At 43.5% G+C, this 19,983-nt stretch overlaps 1 protein-coding gene across 5 annotated transcripts in view; it reads right to left on the reverse strand.

Moving 5' to 3' along the window:
- CARMIL1 (capping protein regulator and myosin 1 linker 1) overlaps positions 1-18,581 on the reverse strand; it is a 256,423-nt gene extending 237,842 nt beyond the window's left edge. For all 5 annotated transcript variants that reach the window (XM_084621879.1, XM_084621876.1, XM_084621880.1 and 2 more), the window contains exons 1-2: positions 18,429-18,581; positions 9,571-9,668 (exon numbers count right to left, since the gene is read on the reverse strand). In XM_084621879.1, coding sequence (XP_084478005.1) covers positions 9,571-9,668; positions 18,429-18,468 — 138 coding nt within the window. In that variant the 5' untranslated portion in view covers positions 18,469-18,581. The remainder of the gene's footprint in view (positions 1-9,570; positions 9,669-18,428) is intronic.
- Between the last annotated feature and the right edge of the window lie 1,402 nt (positions 18,582-19,983).

Below are 19,983 nucleotides of genomic sequence, written 5' to 3' on the forward strand. Positions count from 1 at the left end.
CCAGAAGTTATGGGCCTATTACAGGCGTGCGTGGGTGAGATTCTGTGACCTGTGATGTGCAGGAGGTCAGATTACTAGATGATCATGATGGTCCCTTCTGTCCTTAAAAGTCTATGAGTTTATATTCAAATGTGGATTCACTGTGGATAAGAAAAGCCTACATCTGAGGGAGTGCCATACTTGCTGCTGCAACAGTCACAGTTCTACAGATAGCACCACAACGTTTTACTACAAAAGAAATGACTCCCTGGGTCCTGCAATTTAAAGGAACTGATGGTACCTGCATAAGACAGGTACCTGAATGGAATTTCTTACTAAAGTACTTCTAGTTTCTAAATCACATCAAGCTATTTTGACCTGGAGGTTAGGAAAACAAAAAACGGACCAGCTATATAAAGTGAACAAGTAATTTGTGATTAGTATGAGATATAAATAGTTTCATTTCCTTAGTTTTAATATGCATAACACCATTCCACTTCTGTGTTAAAACTATGGCTAGAAAAGCCTCACTTCTTTTTCTGTTCTTCATACTCTAAAAATAATTAAATTTTAAAAATTGAACCCCTGTATTTTTAGCTTGGTACTAAGAGGTTTAAACTGTTTTTGAACAAATTGGTGTTTTATACACTTATGACCACATTAGTCTATGAAAGTTTTTACCTAATGATTTTTTTTTTAATCTCTGAATGATCAAGTCCTAACTAGTTACATTAAGTCTAATAAATACATGTAGATCTCTAAAAAAAAAATCAAAAAAGAGTATGCAAGTAACTGGATTTTAAAAACAAACAAAAAATCTCCAAACTTGAATACAAAATGCTCGTACTACTCTTTTTGATCCCAATAAGACTAAGGCCTTGTATACACTGGCAAGTTTCTGTGCAGTAAAGCGGCTTACTGCGTTGTAACTCCCAAGGTGTACACACTGCCAAGCCACTTAGTGCACAGAAACTGCACATTTGCAACGCTCTAAAAAACAAAAAAAACCCACCCCGATGAGAGGCATACAGCTTTCTGCACGGGGGCTACAGCACTGCACCTGGAACACTGATTTCCCCTGCCCCTGAGGTTACTCACCATTTTGGGGGTCTTGTGGCTCATGTGTGCTTGCCTGGGGTCAGCCAGTTAGTGACAGGTATATGAATAGTGGCAGGGTTTTAAAATCACTGAATCAGTGGTCTCTGTGTTGCAAACAATACTGCTTTTGTAAAATGTTGCATGTTGGCTTCACAGATATGACCTTGGGAGCCCAACCTCCCGCTTTGTTATCGCCAGCTGAACAGCTGTGCAGAATTAGAAAACAGCCACAAAGAACTAAAAAGGACTTTCTTCATGAAATCATGATGAGTGCACGGCCAAAAAACAAAAATTGAAGGAGTGGAGGGACAGCAAGAAGAGGAACGGAAAGGAGAACATGGCACACCAGAATGAAGCTACTGAGCGGCTCTTAAAAGTTATGGAGCGCCAAGAGGACACACTCCAGGCACTACAAACCGAGCAGCTCCGCGCCTGCCCTCTCCCGCAGCTGCTGTCGCAAAACTCATCCCCAGACACCGCCAACACACTCTAATCAACCTCCTGGCTCCAGTCTATACCTGCTGCATTCTACTCGTGCCCCATCACAGTCCTGCCCTGCGGACTCCCAGTACCCACTGCACTCAACACCCGTCCCTCTGCAGTTTAGCCCTGCTGAAGTACAGTACCCGCTGCACTATACTCCAAAGGACATGGTTGGATAGAATACCTGTACAAACACAAATCTTTAACTGTCCCGGGAAGCCACCTCCTCCTGGGACCCTCCCTTCCCCCAATCCCCACAATGCTGACGCGTTTTGTTGTTTGTCTCTCTCCTCCCGTTGTTGTTTTTTAATAAAAGAATTGTGTTGGTTTGAAAGCAATCTTTATTCCATTGACTGAAAGCAAACAGAGCCCTGCAAAGCAACAGGCAATTTTCTTAAACCTTTATAGTGCATCATCTGCACCAATCCATCACAATCTCCTCCCAGCATTATAGGCACTGCACTCCCAAGCATAGCAACAAATGTTAGCGGCTTTCAGCTTCAAATTGCTGCCTCAAGGCATCTCTGATCCTTATGGTCCTGTGCTGAGCCCCTAATAGCCCTGGTCTCTGGCTGTTCAAACTCTGCCCCCAGGCGCTGAGCCTCAGCGGTACAGCCCTATCTTGAGTGAAGCTTTCACCCTTCCCTTCACAAATATTATGGAGCATACAGCACATGGCTGTAAGCATAGGAATATTCGTCATTGGCCAGGTCCAACCTCCTATATAGGCAGCGCCAGCGGATACCCAACAGTTACACTCTGCACTTGCTCAGCCTGTTGTTGAACCGCTCCTTGCGGCTGTCAAGATGCCTAGTGTATGGCTTCATAAGCCACAACATTAAGGGGTAGGCAGGGTCTCCCAGGATCACAATGGGCATTTCGACTTCCCCTATGGTGATTTTCTGGTCTGGGAAGAAAGTTCCTGCTTGCAGCTTCCTGAATAGGTCAGTGTTCCAAAAGATGCATGCGTCATTTCCAGACCAGCCTGCGTCAATGTCCGTGAAACGCCCATAGTGATCCACAAGCACCCGAAGAACCACTGAGAAATACCCCTTGCGATTAATGTATTCAGTGGCTAGGTGATCTGAGGCCAGAATTGGAATATGTGTGCCATCTATCGCCCCTCCACAGCTAGGAAACCTATTTGTGCAAAGCCATCCACAATGTCAAGCATGTTGTCCAGAGTCACGGTCTTTCGGAGCAGGATGCAATTAATGGCCCTGCACACTTCCGTCAACACAAGTCTAACGGTCAACTTTCCCACTCCGAACTGGTTAGTGACCGATCGGTAGCAGTCTGGAGTAGCCAGCTTCCACAGTGCAATCGCCACACCCTTTTCCAGCAACAGGGCAGCTCTCATTCTCGTGTCCTTGCGCCGCAGGGCTTGGGCGAGCTCATCACACAGTCCCATGAACGTGGCTTTCCTCATCCAAAAGTTCTGCAGCCACTACTTGTCATCTCAGACGTGCATGTCGAGGTGATCCCACCACTCAGTGCTTGTTTCCTGAGCCCAAAGGTGACATTCCACTGTGGTCATCACCTCCGTGAATGCCACAAGCAATCTCGTGTCATAGCTACTATGCATGGTGAGATCAATGTCAAACTCCTCTTGCCTTTGTAGTTTAAGGAATAACTTCACTGCCACTTGTGACATGTTGGTCAGACTGAGCAGCATATTGGTCAACAGTTCGGGATCCATTCCTGCAGCCCGAAGAGGCAGGGTGCACAGTACACAAACCATTGAAAGATTGTGCCAAATGCGGATAGAAGCACAGGGATTGCTGGGATGCGAAGCAATGCATCACAGGCCATTGGGACAGAGCCCAGGATGCCCCATGACCCCCTCTGCCTTCCCACAACTCTTAGCGACAAAAGAGGAAGAGATGCTCTGTGGGATAGCTGCCCAGAGTGCACCACTCCAAATACCGCTGCAAGTGCCACAAGCGTGAACACACTATTGCGCAGGAAGCTGATAGTGTGAACACACAACAGCAGTTTCCCTTCAGCGCTCTCTGAGCAGCACTGTAATTCTGCCAGCGTAGATATAATCTAAGGGTATGTCTTCACTACCCACCAGATCGGTGGGCAGTGATTGATCCAGCAGAGATTGATTTATCGCGTCTAGTCTAGATCCCCGAGCACTCTTCCGTTGACTCCTGTACTCCAGCACCGCGAGAAGCGCAGGCAGGGTCGATGGGGGAGCAGCAGCAGTCACCTCCCCGTGGTGAAGACACCATGGTAAATTGATCTAAGTATGTCGACTTCAGCTACATTATTCACATAGTTGAAGTTGCGTAACTTAGCTCGATCGCCCCCCCTCCCCTGAGCATAGACCAGGGCTAAGTCTGTATCTATTTAGATAAAGGGAAACAACAAAGACCAGGTCCTCAGGCACGCTAGCCATCTTTCCGCCACAAACAACCTCGATCAGAGCAGCCTCAGGTCTGTTTTGAGTTGCACTGGCTTGTAATAACCCTTTTGGGGGCAGGGTGGGGTGGTATACTGATGGTGCTCAATAGAACACAGCACACTCAAGCCATGCACCCACCCTTCCCCCACCCTCCAAATCACCTCACACATCAGAGAAAAAGAAGGGTCTGGGAAGGAGTGGGATTTCTCCAGGATGGGGGAATTTCCAATGTCTTCACTTAGGGCAGCTTTCGGTGCACCTTGCTCTGTCAGAATAGCACAAGGGGGACTTAGGGCTGAAGTTCTGCCCTAAATACTCGAGAGCTGATCCTACTCTCATTGAAGTAATTTTGGGGTTCTTGTAGCTGACTTACAGTTTTCAGGCTGCAAGCTGGAGATCAGCATTTAAGGTATAGCAGAACCTCAGAGTTATAAACACCTCGGTAATGGAAGTTGTTCGTAACTCTGCAATGTTCGTAATTGAACAAAACATTATGGTTGTTCTTTCAAAAATTTACAACTTAACATTGACTTAATACAGCTTTGAAACTTTACTCTGCAGAAGTAAAATGTGCTTTCCCTTTTTTTTTTTTTTTTTTTTTTTGAGTAGTTTATGTTTAACAGTACTGTACTGTTGTTGCTTTTTTTTTTTTTTTTCCAGTCTCTGCTGCTGCCTGATTGTATGCTTCTGGTTCCAAATGAGGTGTGGGGTTTACTGGTCAGTTCATAACTCTGGTGTTCGCAACTCTGGGATTCTACTGTAAGTCACATTTGCCATGTTTATTGCTCACATCATTATGACGAATTGAAAATAATGGTAAGTGGAAACTACGGAAGCAAAAAGCTCACTATAAAAAGTGAAAAATATGCGACAAGCTAAGTCACAACTTCACAGTTTTCAACTTCAGTGCCTAATGTTATGCTCCTAAATCCACAGTACCTTGAATATATTTTCCATTGCAAGGCCATAGGTCATGTGCATTTAGCCACCTGCAAAGTGCAGTAATTTTTAAATAATTTCATTTTCTTGAAGAGCTGGGGTTTTTTGTATTATTTTACTGTGAAGGAAGAATAAAAGGTCTTGTAATTAAAACACTGCTTTGGGAAACAGAAGACCTGGATTCTATTCCTAGCTTTTGACACACTTCCTCTGTGATCTTGAGCACATCACTTAACCTCTCTGGACTGGTATAGACTGGGAAAACGAGTGGTATTTTAAAATATGTTGACCCTTGGCAAATATATTTTAAACATCACTGTTTTAATGCACACAAACCTATGCTAAAAGAGCGCTAAGGTTGCAAAGTCAAGCACTCCAAAGCTAGGAAATGCCAGAATTAAGGGCACGCTTAAATCAGCCCCCTTGTGCCCATATACTATGATATGGTTTTTAATTTCATTAACATTTTTTCTACAGGACTCTGCCTCATTCAGTGCACAAGATGGATGGTGCTCAACTAATGAGTAAACTATTCAATATTTTGTGTTCTCCTCATTGCACACTATTAGAACTGAAGCATAAAAAGATTAAGGTATAATATGTCCATTAATTTTGGTTGCCCAATTTGGGATGGCTAATACCTGATTTTTTAGAGTACTTACCATTAAATCGTGATTTTTATGTTGACAGTACAGCTCTCATTGATTTTGGTTGCAGAGTGCTCAGAATTTCTGCAAATGAAACCTCAGCAAGAGGAACACACCATTAGTTACCATCAGGGGAAAAGTTTGGTTTTAGTAACTTACCCAGCATCACACAGCAACTCTGTGGCTGGGGAAGGTATAGGATCCAGTTTCCCAGGGCAGCAAATTGCCTGAACCAGGAAACCATCTTTTCTCTTTTTGCAAGCCTCTGCCTTTACAATCCTGATTGTTGTGGGCCTCCCTGGCCACCCCTGACATGCAACCTAAGTCGGTTGAATGACAAACAGCCAGTCCACTTCCGAACCACATCCAGGAAACATCTGTATACACTCATACGTCACACTATTCACTTTCTCGCCCTCACAGCCTGCCCCAATACCAAGTGACATGGGACCTGTTGCCACCTAAGGAAGGCAAAGAACCCCGGTGGACCCAGTCTGTACTCAACTCCGGTACCACAGCTCACCAGGGACATCATGTGGTGATTCATAAACTCTTGACACTTGTACTTTCTGTGACAAAAGGGAGACCCCAGCACACTGTGTCAGGTTGCAGCCCCTCTTCTAGCTCCTCCAGAACCTCTTACTGAGGTTCTGGCTGTTCTTCTCCCCACAGTTCCTATCCTAGCACACTCCATCCATGGCCCCACAAAGTCACAAGACCTCCTCATCAACCTCCTTCTGATACTGGCCAAGTCAGCCATTCATCATAGCAGGAGGAGGAGGGGAGGTGCTCTGTTGGGCCTATTTCCATTCCCTTGTCCATTTATACCTCCACACAGAGTCCACCGACTTCTTAGACACCTATGAGGAGCAGTGGGTGCTGTCTGGGATTCTCTGCTTGGTGTCCCCCTCTGGAACCCTCATTAATAGCCTTTGACCTCACTCCCGTACAGTATTTTTATTTATTGTCCTGAGAAGTCACTAGTAGCCTGGTATCAGTGGTTCCGCCCCCTTGGCTGAAGGGGCAGGCTTTTAGTTTTGGGTGGATTTATACCTTATGATCTTCACTCCCATTACTGTTTTTTCATTTGTCCCCAGTATTCAGTTGTGGCCTGGGTTCATTGGCCCCTCCTCACTGGTTAAAGGGGAGTGTCTTTAGCTATGGGTGGTCTGAGGCCCACTGTCTCCCGGAAACCACAACAGGTACATAACCCTGATCCCCATGAGCCTCCTTGGCCACCCACAATAAGTAATAAATCAACCAAATGACATCCAGACAGACTATTTCCAAACCATGCCTAGGAAACCTCTATATGTGTTCATGCTTCCTACCATCTACTTCCTTGCCCCTCTTGTCCCACCCTCACACCAAAATGGCGGGACCTGCAGCCACCTGAGGAGGGAGAAGAACTCCAGTGGGCCAGCCTGTACCCCACTGTGGTTCCACGGCCCATCAGGGATATTAGTTGGCTGCTCCTCCATGGAGCCATGATCATGGGCACGTACCTGGCATAGTATATAAACTCCCACAACACCTATCCTTTCTGCAGCAAGAGGGAGACTCTGGCATACCCTACCTAAATGTATGACTGACTGAAGACCCTCTTCCAGCTCCTCCAGAACCTCTTATGCAGTTCTGGCTGCCTTTCTCCCCCCAACCTCCTCATTTATGCATAGCCCATCCATGGCCCAACCCAGTGGCAAGACCTCCTCATCAGCCTCCTCCTGGCGATGGCCAAGATGGCCATCCATCCCTTTTCTGTTCATGCCTCTGAGCGGAGTTCCTCTAGGCAGTGTGCAATAGGTGTACACCTTCCGAATTCTGCAACAAGCGAGGCAGGAGTCCTACAGACAACAGCCTCCTTCAGTGGTTCAACCCCAAAGCACAGTCCATCCTGTGCAATGAATGAGACATTTTTATATAAATGTTCACACACTTTTGTAACTCATAAAAAAGAGGCAGATCTAGCCAGTCATAAAACATTAAAATCACCAGCTGAGAGCTTAGGAGACTAGATTTCAAAAAAGAGACAAAATTATCTGAGTCATCACATTTTTAAAAGTTTTACTGATGTCCTTTCAAAATATCCCTTACAGGTTGAAAGCCTGACATTCTTTTACTGCCATGTACTGTGTGTAGGTGGATAAAAATGTTCACTGTGCAGACAGGACACGATTTAAGCTTATACATTTAAAATAAAATTCATACACAAAGTCACAAAACTTGAAAAAAGAAATATAAAACCTGCCTCACGCAGACCCAGGCTAATCTTGACACTATCATTTTAAAGAGTATTTTCCATCAATCCTGAACAGTAGACAATATTTCCACAGTATATTCTGCTATTGATAACAATAATGATTCCGTGTAAGTCAAAAGTCAATCAAGTGTTACTGCTTCAGTGAATCTGTCAGCCTACTCTGTAAACATGGCTTTCAAATAAATAGTGGCTATCAATCAACATTCACATTCCCAACCTAATAGAAACTGTAGGCCCTAGAGTTGCGTATAAAAAGATACTTGGACAGATGTTACGCAGAAGATATTTCAAACTCCTTAAGTAGTTGTCCTCACAGACAGATAGACCATTATCAGCATCACTACTGCTCAGGAATAACCAGCATACTTTATAAAGACAGAATGCAAACTATTCACACATTTAGATTTAAGAAATAAACTTGTTTCCAAAACACAAATAATATCAACTCAGTGCCTCTTGTCACACAACTATAAGAACCTGCTCTTGGCAACAAAACTTTGAAATCTATAACTTTACTGATACAGTAAACAGTGCATTCCGTTTCAAAATATCCCGCAAAATTTTATAGTAGTAAAACACAGTCAGGAAAGTAACTGAAATACTTTCCTCATGGACTGTATTTTCTAAATGGACAACCTACCTAATTCTCAATTACTGAGGGAAAATCTCCTCTCACAACCAAATCTCTGTACAACTTTTCATGAGTGATGTACCAGAGCATTCGGATTCTAATATCTAAACTGTATTGTTAAATCTATTCACCTAAATTTGGATTATTGCTGATTATGTACTCTATGTATCATATGACTTTTGAAAACTTTATATTTGTGGATGATTTAAGCACTATACCCAGATGTACAGACACACTTTTCCCAACCTATGTATTATATAATTTTTTAACGTTAGCTTTAATAACATTTTTAAATCTGTTCTTACAGTCTTTGTACTTCATTATCTTTCTCTGCTTCTCCCCACATGTACGTATCAAACACACTGGCAAATGAATGCCCAAGCATTGTGATGGGGTTTTTTTTGGTTTGTTTGTTTTTAAATACAAATCCAAGTATGCAAGAGGAGAATATGTACCAGTACCAACACATTACTACAGTTCTCTGCTTATCTAAAAGGACAGACGTATTAGCCTTGAGAAAACAGGAAAATATACTTGAATGAGATTAACTTTACTTTTTCCTCCTGGACAGTTTTAGAAATAATGATAGAGTCACATACAAAGAGCATTTACTCTTAACTATAATAGCCTCAACCTATGCAAACAAACAAACAGATTAATCTCTTAAAAGACTAGACAGTGTTAGTGTTACACTGTTTGGCAGTGTCTCTAGCCTCAAGTGAAACACGGTGTTTGACACAATTTAAAAATTCTTAAAAGAGATACAATTCTTTATGGGTTTGATCTTGTGTTTCTTGCTCACTCAGAATTCCCACTGATGTCCATGAGAGTCTAAGGAACACAAGGAATCCATAAACAGTCCCCTTTATTTTGGGATATGGTCACACAAAAGTTTGTCAGACCACAACAAGAATGACCTGTGGGATGTTATAACCAATAACCTAGAGATATATGTACAGTTTTCAACCACACAAGGCAAGAAAATAGAGAAAACAAGTGATACATTGCTCAGAGTACATGTAGACAAATTTTCCATGGGGAGAATTAGTTTCTTAACAATAGCTGAAATGAGCTTCTCCTAAATGTTCGTCTACTTTAATTAGAGTTACTATACTGTACTTACCAATATTTTGTTATCCACTTTATCTCCCTTGGTTTCTAGCTTTACTTTTTTCTTCACTGAAATTTTAATCTTCCTCCCAATAACATCCTTGATACTTTCTGAAATAATGGAGAACACCTTAATCAATACTTCCATTGTCAAGAAGAGTTTAAAAAAACAAACAATATTTTCAAACTTTCAGGGAAAATTCCTCAGTCTTATTGTATTAACTGACATTTTTCCACCCTGCACCTCTCTGCTGCACTCATTTAATATAGGTTATACACACATCAGTCTGACTCCAATAAAAAAATAAAGCCACAATTAATTTATGAGAAGTTTGTCATATACTCAGCTACTTAATGAACAAGTCTGTTGTCCTGAGTAGAGATTAGACTTATACGAAAGTCTTACGCTGCACATAGCGGAATGTCATTTCATATTTCTCCATACCAGAGATTCTCAAACTGAGGTCCATGGTCTGCGAACTCCATTCAGGTGGTCAGCGGATAGTTCCCCCTAAGATGCACGCCTGGGCAGCCACACACAAGAGAATGAAGGGCCACCCACCTAATTAATGGAGACATGCAGGTGTGGCTCCACTTATTAGGTGCCTGTACCCTGGAGAAGATGCACATGTAAGGTGAGGTGGTGGCCTTGAGGAGAATAGGGGGTAGATGGGAGGGGGCAGTGGGCTGAGAAGAGGGGGTGGGGGGGATTTGGGATGTGCAGGGCTGCAGCGACTAGAGAAAGAGGCAACTTCCCCAGCTCCAGGGCTGCAGCTGCTGAGGAGAGATGGCCCTCCTCCCCAGCCTCAGCTCTGTGACTGCTGTGTCGGGAGAGAGACCCCTCCTCCTTCCCAGCCCCAGCTTGGGGGCTGCCGCGGTGGGAGAGAGAGGGCGAGACCTCCCCCTCCTTCCCAGCCCCAGCTCAGGAGCTGCCGCAGCGAGGAAGAGAGGACACATCCATCACATTAGAAAGGTAAGACTATTGATATTAAAATATGAGTTGTGTGCTTTTATTTGTAGAACAAAAAAAGATTATTAAGGGTTTTTTTTATATTAACCCCTTTATATTAAGGGGTTTTTATCCAAAGCGCTTTACTATAGTTAGCGACCAGTACAAACAATATTTGGAAAGATCATTAAGTGGTCCACCGAGACCCTCAGCAATTTTCAGGTGGTCTGTGAAAAAAAAAGTTTAAGAACCACTGCTCTACACTGTTCCCATTCTATTGGGATACTAAAAATATCCCCAAGACAAGCCACCTTGGGAGCACCGCTTATAACCTGGCTGAACCAACTACTGTATGTGAAAAATCAAATGGCTCATTCTTCACTACTTTAAAACACTATGAACAAACTTACGCTCTCACTTCATCTGAAAACCCTGTTGAAGTCAATGGACATGCTGTAGCAGCACAATTCAGCCCTTTATTGTTAATATTTTGGTGGTCAGATGGCTCTAATAATAGAATACAGAGTTTTTCCACACCTAATTTTTGATGGAAATCCAGCCCAGTTCCAGATGTTAACCACTGACTGCTGTACAGAGGCTCTGTGAAATGCAGTACTGGTTTCAGGCCAAGGCCTAGTGATTACATATGCACCTCATGGAACCAACACCCAAACTTATATTAATTTACATAATTTTTGACACTCTCAGCACAGCAACCAAGTACTGAATGAACATAAAGACCAAACTAACCACTCTTCTCTTAAGGCCTCAAGCCTGTCCATGAAGTGATGTCAGGAAGCTTACACTATTACTGTCACTGGTGGATAAAGAGAGGAATTCAGCACAAGGGCAGTCAATCTATCACCTCTTATAAGTATTACATTCACTTTTCTTTTTTGAGAGAGAAAAAAAATGGTACTTGGGAGGAAAAAGGCCTTTCAAACGTACATAACTGGTACTTTTTAAAAGGCAAATTATCTTTTCTTTCACTTTGCCCTTATTTATGCTAAGATTTAAAGGAGTGGTGTTAAAAGCCAAAACATAGGCTTCCCAACTAGGCTCTAACTCAATCCGTTTAAACACGTTAAAGGCATTGTCCCCGTCTATATTAAATTTTTCAAGTATTAGTTAAAATGTGTTAGAACTAACACCACACCTTTCATACTTGCCTAGACAAAGCCACAGATTTCTGCAAGCAGGAAGCAGTAGTATGACAATGAGTCAGAAACAGAATTTGTCAGGAATTTTCTGCTGGAATGATTTTCCAATGGGAAATGCTATTTCCAGAAAATCTAAATTTTTTTGAGATAATATTTCAATTTTGCATCAGAAAATCCTATGGCTGGCCAGGCAGCCTGCTCCCACACTGGCTGATTGACAGGTTACTGGGCTCCCTAGATCTGTGGCAGTCCATCTGGTAGACTCCCAGGGGCTCGGATTTCCTGACTGGCTTTCTTGCTCACTCCCCAGGAAGTTGGGCAAGCCCAGGGAGCAAGCTGAAAAATGTCATTTCAGTTCTCCTGAAAAATGGAATTAGAGACTTTCTCTCCCATGAAACATTTCAAATTTTTGTCTTTTTATCCCAATTTGCACTGTGGATAAAAATGATTAAAAAAATTAAAAAAATCAATTTTTATTTTAATTAGATTTTTTTTAAATAAAATGCTTACTGAGGAAAAAACCTATCTAAAGATAGTTTTAATTAAGATATCTTTGAGCTATCATGTATTTCATCTTGGAATAGGGATTATAAATTCTAATTCTATAGTATGAGACAATATATTCATGTAATGTTAAGAAAAGATTTGTAAATGAGTTCCAACAGTTCATGGATTAGGGACTCAATCTCATGGGATTCCAGGGGCTTCTGCATAGATTATTTAGGTTAATCTTTCCATCTACCCAATGGGACTCGGGGCTCAGTCTAGAAGATACCATCAGAGATACTTAGTTTTACAGTTCTCAAACCCTGGATTTGTGTCTCCAGAGATAACAGCAAAAATGTTTTTAAGTAAATAAATAATACATAGAGGTGAGAAATAACAGACCTCAACCCTATTCTCCCTCTGCAAATTTGTATACACAGAGTCAATCCCTTCTCTCTCTCTAAAAGTGCAAAGTTGCAAAAAGTTCAATGAATAGAAGATTGTTGGGGGCGGAATAGATCTGGACAAGGAGAAGAAGTCTGGAGATAAATGTGAGAAAGGAGCGACAGGCAGTAGAAACAAAAGTGAAACTGTTTGAGCAGCATAATTCAGAAGTCTTGAGGTCTTTCTGAGTGTAGCCCTCACTGATTTGAGATCTACCAAATCACGCTCTTACTAGAAGGGAAAACCTACAATGGCAGCAGGCCATAAAAGAGACCCAGTTTGGGAATATTTTAATGAAGTCCCTCTACCTGTGGGTAAGACAGGCATGCATGCAAAATGCAAACAGTGCAACAAAAAAATGCAAGGCCTGGTTGCCTGAATGAAACAACATCATGAGAAGTGTTCCTTCTCAGGAGGAAGCTGCGTTGAAGATGATGAAAGGAACATGTCTGAACATGCAGGATCTTCAGGTTGGTAAACTTTTTTATTTCATACTTCTTTCTTAAGGACTGCCTGTCTTCCTTCTGGACTATTCTTGAATTCTCATGTTTGAGCAAAAAATATATAGTTCTTACTCTATGATACTATCATTTTAGAAGCAGTTGTGATAAAAAATAAAGAGCTGAAATGGGCAGATCTCCCTTTTACAATTTCACCTTTAAAGTAGTACTGAGTGTCAGTGAATGCAATGAGTAACACTAAATGAGCAGTATGGTAATAATAATTAAATAATTGCATTGACTTATTTTGTTTAGGAGAATCCATCCTCAACAGACAGGATTCTGAAGACTATCCACCTTCAAGATCCCCATCATTTTCTATAGTTTCAAAGTTATCTGCCTATGACAGTGTTTCAGTCACATCATGTATGTCACAGCCACTGTGTATCACCTGTAGTAAAAAGAAAAAAAAATCTCCATCATCCAGAAACAACCATAGATAAGTTTGTGATAAGAACCAGCAGATTACAAAAAGAGGTAATTGATGAAAAAATTGCCCAGTTTGTTTATGCAACAAACTCTCCTTTCCGTTTGATTGAGAACCCCTCTTCATTTACATGGTTCAGTCATTAAGAACAGGATACAGTCCACCTTACAGAGCAGATGTTGCAGGCAAATTGCTGGATAAAGTATAGGAAAGAGAAATTGAGCAGTGTGCAAGAGGTCTAGAGAGTGAAATTGTTAACCTGAGTCTTGATGGGTGGAGCAACGTCCACAATGATCCTGTTGTATGTGCACGTGACAACAGAAGAAGGGAATGTCTTCCGTACAGAAACAATTGATACATAAGGAAATGCACACTCAGCAGAATACTTACAAGAAGCAGCAGTAAAAGCTGTAACAAACTGTGGAAAAAAATTCAAATGTCTAGTACACAGCTTGGTCACAGACAATTCTTCAAATGTATCCAAGATGAGAAGAAATTATTTAGAAGAGAGTCCCAAGCTAATAACATGCGGTTGCAGTGCTCATTTGATGCACCTCCTAGCCAAAGACTTCAGTGCTCCAGAAATAAAGGCTAATGTTGTTGAAATTGCAAAATACTTCCATAACAACCACTTTGCAGCAGCAAAAAAAAGTGGGAGGAACTAAGCTAACTCTCCCACAAGACGTGCAATGGAACTCAGCAGTGGACTGTTTTGAGCACTGTATCAAGAACTGGCCTAATCTGATGACAGTTTGTGAACAAAAATTGGGAAAAAATAAATGGCACTGTCACAGCCAAAGTTCTCAACATTGGGCTTACGAGAAATATTGAACACATGCTGAGTACCCTGAATACTACTTCTGTAGCCTTGAACAAAATGCAGGGAAATAGCGGTTTTATTGCTGACGCTGTTGAAATTTGGAAGGAACGGAGTGAGATCTTAAAAAGAGAACTATGCAATGACAGAGTTAAATTACAAGCACTGAAAAAAGGAACGGGACAAGCACTATCTCCAGCTCATTTTCTTGCAAATATTCTCAATACTCAGTACCAGGGTCAAATGTTAACTACTGAAGAAGAGGAGTTGGCTATGACATGGACCTCCAGCAATCATCCCTCCATAATGCCAACTATAATAAACTTCAAAGCTAAGAGTGAACCATTCAAGAAATAAATGTTTGCTGATGATGTTTTAAAGAAAGTCACACCAGTGTACTGGTGGACGTCACTTAAGCACTTGGATTCAGAGACTGTTGAAGTGATCATCTCACTTTTAACAGCAGTAACTTCTTCTGCAAGCGTAGAGAGAATATTTCCTTTGGACTAATTCATTCCAAATTGAGAAATTGTTTGGGACCTGAAAAAGCAGGAAAGCTTGTTTTTCTTTTCCAGATTATGAAGAAACAGGAAAATGAAGGTGAAGACAACTGAGTTAGCAACAGAAGCCAATCTTTTAAGTTTCTCATGTTGACCTGGCTGACATAGTCAAATGAAATATTACAAAAAAAAATTAACTATTTTAGTTAAAAACAATTTTAACAAAAACAAACCTGATTTTTAAAAAATTGGATGTTGAACTAAATTCAAAATTTCATATGCTTGTTTTGTTAAAATATTATGCTTGCTGTTGAAGAAAAAAATCCAGAATACAAAACGTTGTTGTTTTAGTTAAATAAAACAATTTAAATGTCTGTCTGGTGATGTTCTCCTCCTAATACAGCATGGCAAGAAAATCTTCCAAATATTAATGATTAACCTGTTGAATCTGAGATATTTATGGGGTCACTGGGAGGTGAACTATCTGCTTCAATTACCTTTGGTAAATGAAATAACCAAACAATCATTCATTTTCCGATATAGCTAATATAAATAGATAAAACTAATCTGAAAAGTTTTCAAAATAAATCACTTTAAAAATGTATAGTGTGTACCTTTTAAAAATGAAACCTACATCTATCTCTGAGTTGTGAAGAATATGTACCAAGGTTATACCAACCAATAAGAATGCACTTTTATGTAGAAATCCATGATTAAATTGAGTCTTCCTGACTAGTGATTTAAATCATGGATTTAAATCACTTCGATTTAATTCAAATCCATCCTGCGAATTTGGGATGAACATTTTTTTCAAAACACTTGAAATTTTTTTCAGGAGGGGAATTCTGTTTTCCAGCCAGCAGTAGTCAGAAACTTAGTCCCTCCAGGTCACATGGCTGCTGTCAGAGGAGTACTGGTGGTATCTCTACAACTTTACCCAGCCTCATCTCAGTCTTTATCTTTTGATTCCTCCTCCCCAGTTAATAGCTCCAAGTGTTTCTGCCACTGTTCACAGCTTTCTCAAGCAGCAGCAGAATGAAGTTGACTTGATTCTTGTCAGTTTCACACAGGGTTTTAAATAGCAACAGCAAAACTGATTACAAACTTGTCCATTTCACAGTGCTGTTGGCTGGGAAAGCTATAAAGGACCATCAGAGGCACTGGAGTAGAGACTCAGGAAAAATTCATGGCACCAATTCACACTAAGGTTATCTTTGTAACTAAGAGCTAGAAACTTTTTTTTAAAATTTTACAGAATTCCCCACATAAAGAACGTTTCCTACCCATCACTAGCAAGTGCATTTTTCAAGTCATTTTACAGACCAGAAACATGAGGCAACAGGAAGCCAAGGCCCATATTTTCAAGTACGCACTTATTTTGATGGTCTCCATTTCTGGGTACCCATCCTGTGATCCAAGTACCACTTAAACCAGGCTGCAAGTGTTTCAAAATTAGCATAGGCGCTTTTGAATATTGTGTCCCAAGTGACCTGCTGAAGGTCACATAGGAAGCATGTGGCAGTTCTGATTCCCAGTTTAGCCATTGTGTTTTACCCATTAAGTTTTGCTCAATGTCCTTTTCACAGAGCTCTCAGATCACTAGGGAACCTGAATTGTCTAGCAAGAAAATTAAATTTTCCTCCTTATGAAATACTCCACTATGACCAGAGTGTTCTCTTCATAATAAATTATGTAAGCAAACAAAAATATGAACTAGACACAGGCACTAAGGCCCCCCATACTGTATGCTGATCTGTGTGAACAGAACCCTGGACCCACTGAAGTATAGTTGGCTCTCAGTGAGAGGGTGACAAGCAGTACAGTAGTCTTGAGAACCACTGGCATACAGTGTGTCAAGGTTGTTATATATAAACGGCAAGCCTTGAAAAGAGTAGCCTGTAGATTCAGCATAGAAAGCCAGTGCTTAGAAGTCTGTTTTTATTTAACTTGCAATAGCAAGTCTGCCTATGTAGATAAGCTTGCAAGATCAGAGCAAAATTCTGAAATTTCACTCTAGTAATAGATGTTGGTACTTTATGGTACAATCTAATGTCTTGTTTGTGGAAGACGTGTCATAATGACTCAGCTTTGCTCCATGGTTCTCTTAGCATAAGTGACACACCTTAACCCATCACGTATTAATTTATAGTGGAAATCCATTCACAACGTTAACACATGCTAGCTGCTCAACAGTTAAACATATTTGGCTGTTTTAAAGGCAGACAAAAAAAAAGCTGATTGTTCAAAATGTTCTCTGTCTACACCTAGCCCCACCACCTACTATACTAATAATTCATGGCATAGAAGCTCTCAAGCAGCTTTAGCACCACTTGTGATCAGTTGTGATTTGTGGAGAGTAATAAACAAATAGTTTTTTCTTTGTACACTACCTTACACATTGCATGCCCAGAGAACTGAATTACAAAAAGATATATATGCTGGAATAAAATTAAGTGTATGTTCTAACATGTCAAAAGCTAAGAAAATGTCAAAGTTAAGGCTCTCTGAACTATCCTCCCTCACTCATACCCTTATGCACAGGTATTTCAAAGGGCTCCAAACAATTGTATATGGCATCATAAATACGCATAAGGGCATAAAAGGAGATGGAGAAGTTAAAAGTAGTTTTAAACTATAAGTTTTCTTGCTATTGCAAGTTAAATAAAAACAACAGTCCTTTAACCACTTGCTTTCCATGTTGAATCTATAGGCTACTCCTTTCAAGGACTGCCGTTTATAGACTGCAACCTTGATACAGTGTATGCCAGTGGTTCTCACGACTACTGTACCGCTTTCAGGTAGTTTCCAGACTACTGTACCGATTTCAGGAGGCTGATTTGTCTTCCTGTTTTTGACTTGTGAGCCTTGTCTGAAGCCAGTGCCCTGCATAGCAGGACTGAAGCATGTAACTTAGCCTTGGGGAGCCCCCTGTGGTGTGAGGCCCTGGGCAACTGACCTGCTTGCCACCCCCTAATGCAGGCCCTGCATTTGCAACCCCTCTAAACCCATACCCTGACCCCTCCGGGAGTCACAACCCCTAGGCTGAGAAACACTGATCCAGAGGAGTTGAGTACCCCCTGGAAGACCTCGGTGCACCCCCGCTTGAGAACCACTGCTGTATGCGGTGCTGTCACGAAGGCCCATGTATAGTGTCACTATACATTTCCAGGGTGGGGACATGCCCGGTCTACTTTTCAGCCCCTGAAACGGGGCTTTCACTCCGGTTTTCGTTGGCTCACAGCGGCTGAACGCTCCGGACTGGGCTGCTATTTCTCGGGCTTGAAAGGCTGTAATTCCCACCCCACCCCCCAGCAGCAACTCTCTCCAGCAGCAGTGCCAAGGGAAAAAAGAAAAAAAACAGAGGCGCTGCAGCCTGGCTTTCCCTCGCTGAATCCCCCACCCTACCTTCGCCCTCGCGGCACCTTCCCCACCACGCCTCCCCCCGGCCCGGCTCCGGCGGGCAATGGCCAGCGCCACCCGCCCCAGGATGGCCTCACCGCTTGCCCGCCGCCTCCCCAGCAGGCTCGGACCCCAAACAGACTCGTCCTTCCCCCCGCCCCCCAGGAGGGAGAGAAACGCGGCTCTTACCTAGCTGCTCCCGGGGCACCTCGGAGCTCTCCTCGCTCATCGTGGCCCTGGCGGGGGGCGGCGGCGGCGGGGCTGCGGGCGAAACTCTTTCGCTCCCTCGTCCCAATCCCCGCGCCAGCAAAACGGGGGCGGAGGGGCGGGCGGGCGCGCGCGGCTGGTTTGGGGTGGGGGGGGGGGGCAGACGGGACAAGTGGCGGCGCTGGAAGGGCTCAAGGGGTTACTGCTCCATGGCTCCGCCCGGCTCCGGTGCCGGGGTCTCTCCAGGGGCGGGTCACCCGCGGCTGCAGCGCGCAGCCCCCGCGGCTCCTTCCTTCTCCGCTCCCCTGCAGTCTCCTCCTCCGCCTCCTCCTCCCGCCCCTCCCCGCCCGGCGGGCAGCGACGGGCCCCGCGGCGCCAGCGGAAGGCGTGGGCGGAGGTGGAAATTCCTCGCTCCCGGCCGGTCCCGCGCAGCCCCGGGGAGGGCTCGACGCCGCCCCAGCCCGAGCCGCTCGCCTCCCCTCGCGAGAGCGGTCCGCGGCCGGGAAGCCGCCGCCGCCGCCCACCCGCCCGGGGGCCCGGGGAGCGCCGCGCGCGCGCCTGCCCGCCCCCCCCCAGCCCAGAGCATCTCCTTCAGGGAGACATGTTGGCAGCCCTGCCCGCCGCCGGGAGAGTTTCTAGGCACACGCCATGCGCAGAGGGAGAGAGAGAGGACAAATTAGGGGCATTAAGCAGCCCCTCCTTGCTTCCGCCGGAGCCACAGAACCTGCCGGGAGAGAGAAAGAGAGAGACCAAGGGGGCCATCTGCTGGTTGGGATTGGAGGGGTTCCTGTTTCCCAGCCTCCTTCCTCTCTTCCAGACAGTTGAGGCTGGGGGGGGGCTGATGCGGGACAGGGACCACGCGGATGACACAACCACATGCCTTGCAGGGGTCCCGGACACTTGGGGGGCGGAAGACCGCCTCACTAGAGATCTAATTGTGAAGCAGTTTGAGTTCTGAAAGTCTCTCCCGCCTCTGAAAAATGATTTTGCAAAGGGGTGTTGCAATCAGACATGTCCCATATTGCTTATACACAGTGCCACGCTCCTAGACGGATCACGTGGCTTGCATATTTCTTTAATCAAATTTGGGTGCTTCTCACTCTAGTCATCAGTTTCCTATCCTGACGACTTTGGGCGAGTCACTCATGCCTCTCTTTCCCCTAATCTATCTTGCCTATTTGAACCCTAAACTCTCTGGAGCCTGGGCTGTCTCTTACTATGTGTTTGTACAGCACCTAGTATGCCAGGGTTACAATCCAGATTGGGCTCTCTATCACAACACAAATCATAAAAGTGATAATTTGGAGTAATAATACCCACCATCATAACTTGCACCCTAGCATTGGCAGCCTCAGCAGAGAGGCCACAGAATTGAATGTATAAGGAGAGGGAACTCTCTCCACTACTGCTGGTATCTCCCTCTGGGAACACAGGCCTAAGGTGGGACAACTAGCTCCATTACTGTCCTTGCTGTATCTGATTGTGGATCAAACTCACCAGTTATCTGGGCTGTCAAGTCAGGACCTTTCAGGATATC

Source organism: Lepidochelys olivacea (assembly GCF_965140295.1).
Source record: "Lepidochelys olivacea isolate rLepOli2 genome assembly, chromosome: 2".
Classification (NCBI taxonomy): Eukaryota; Metazoa; Chordata; order Testudines; family Cheloniidae; genus Lepidochelys; species Lepidochelys olivacea.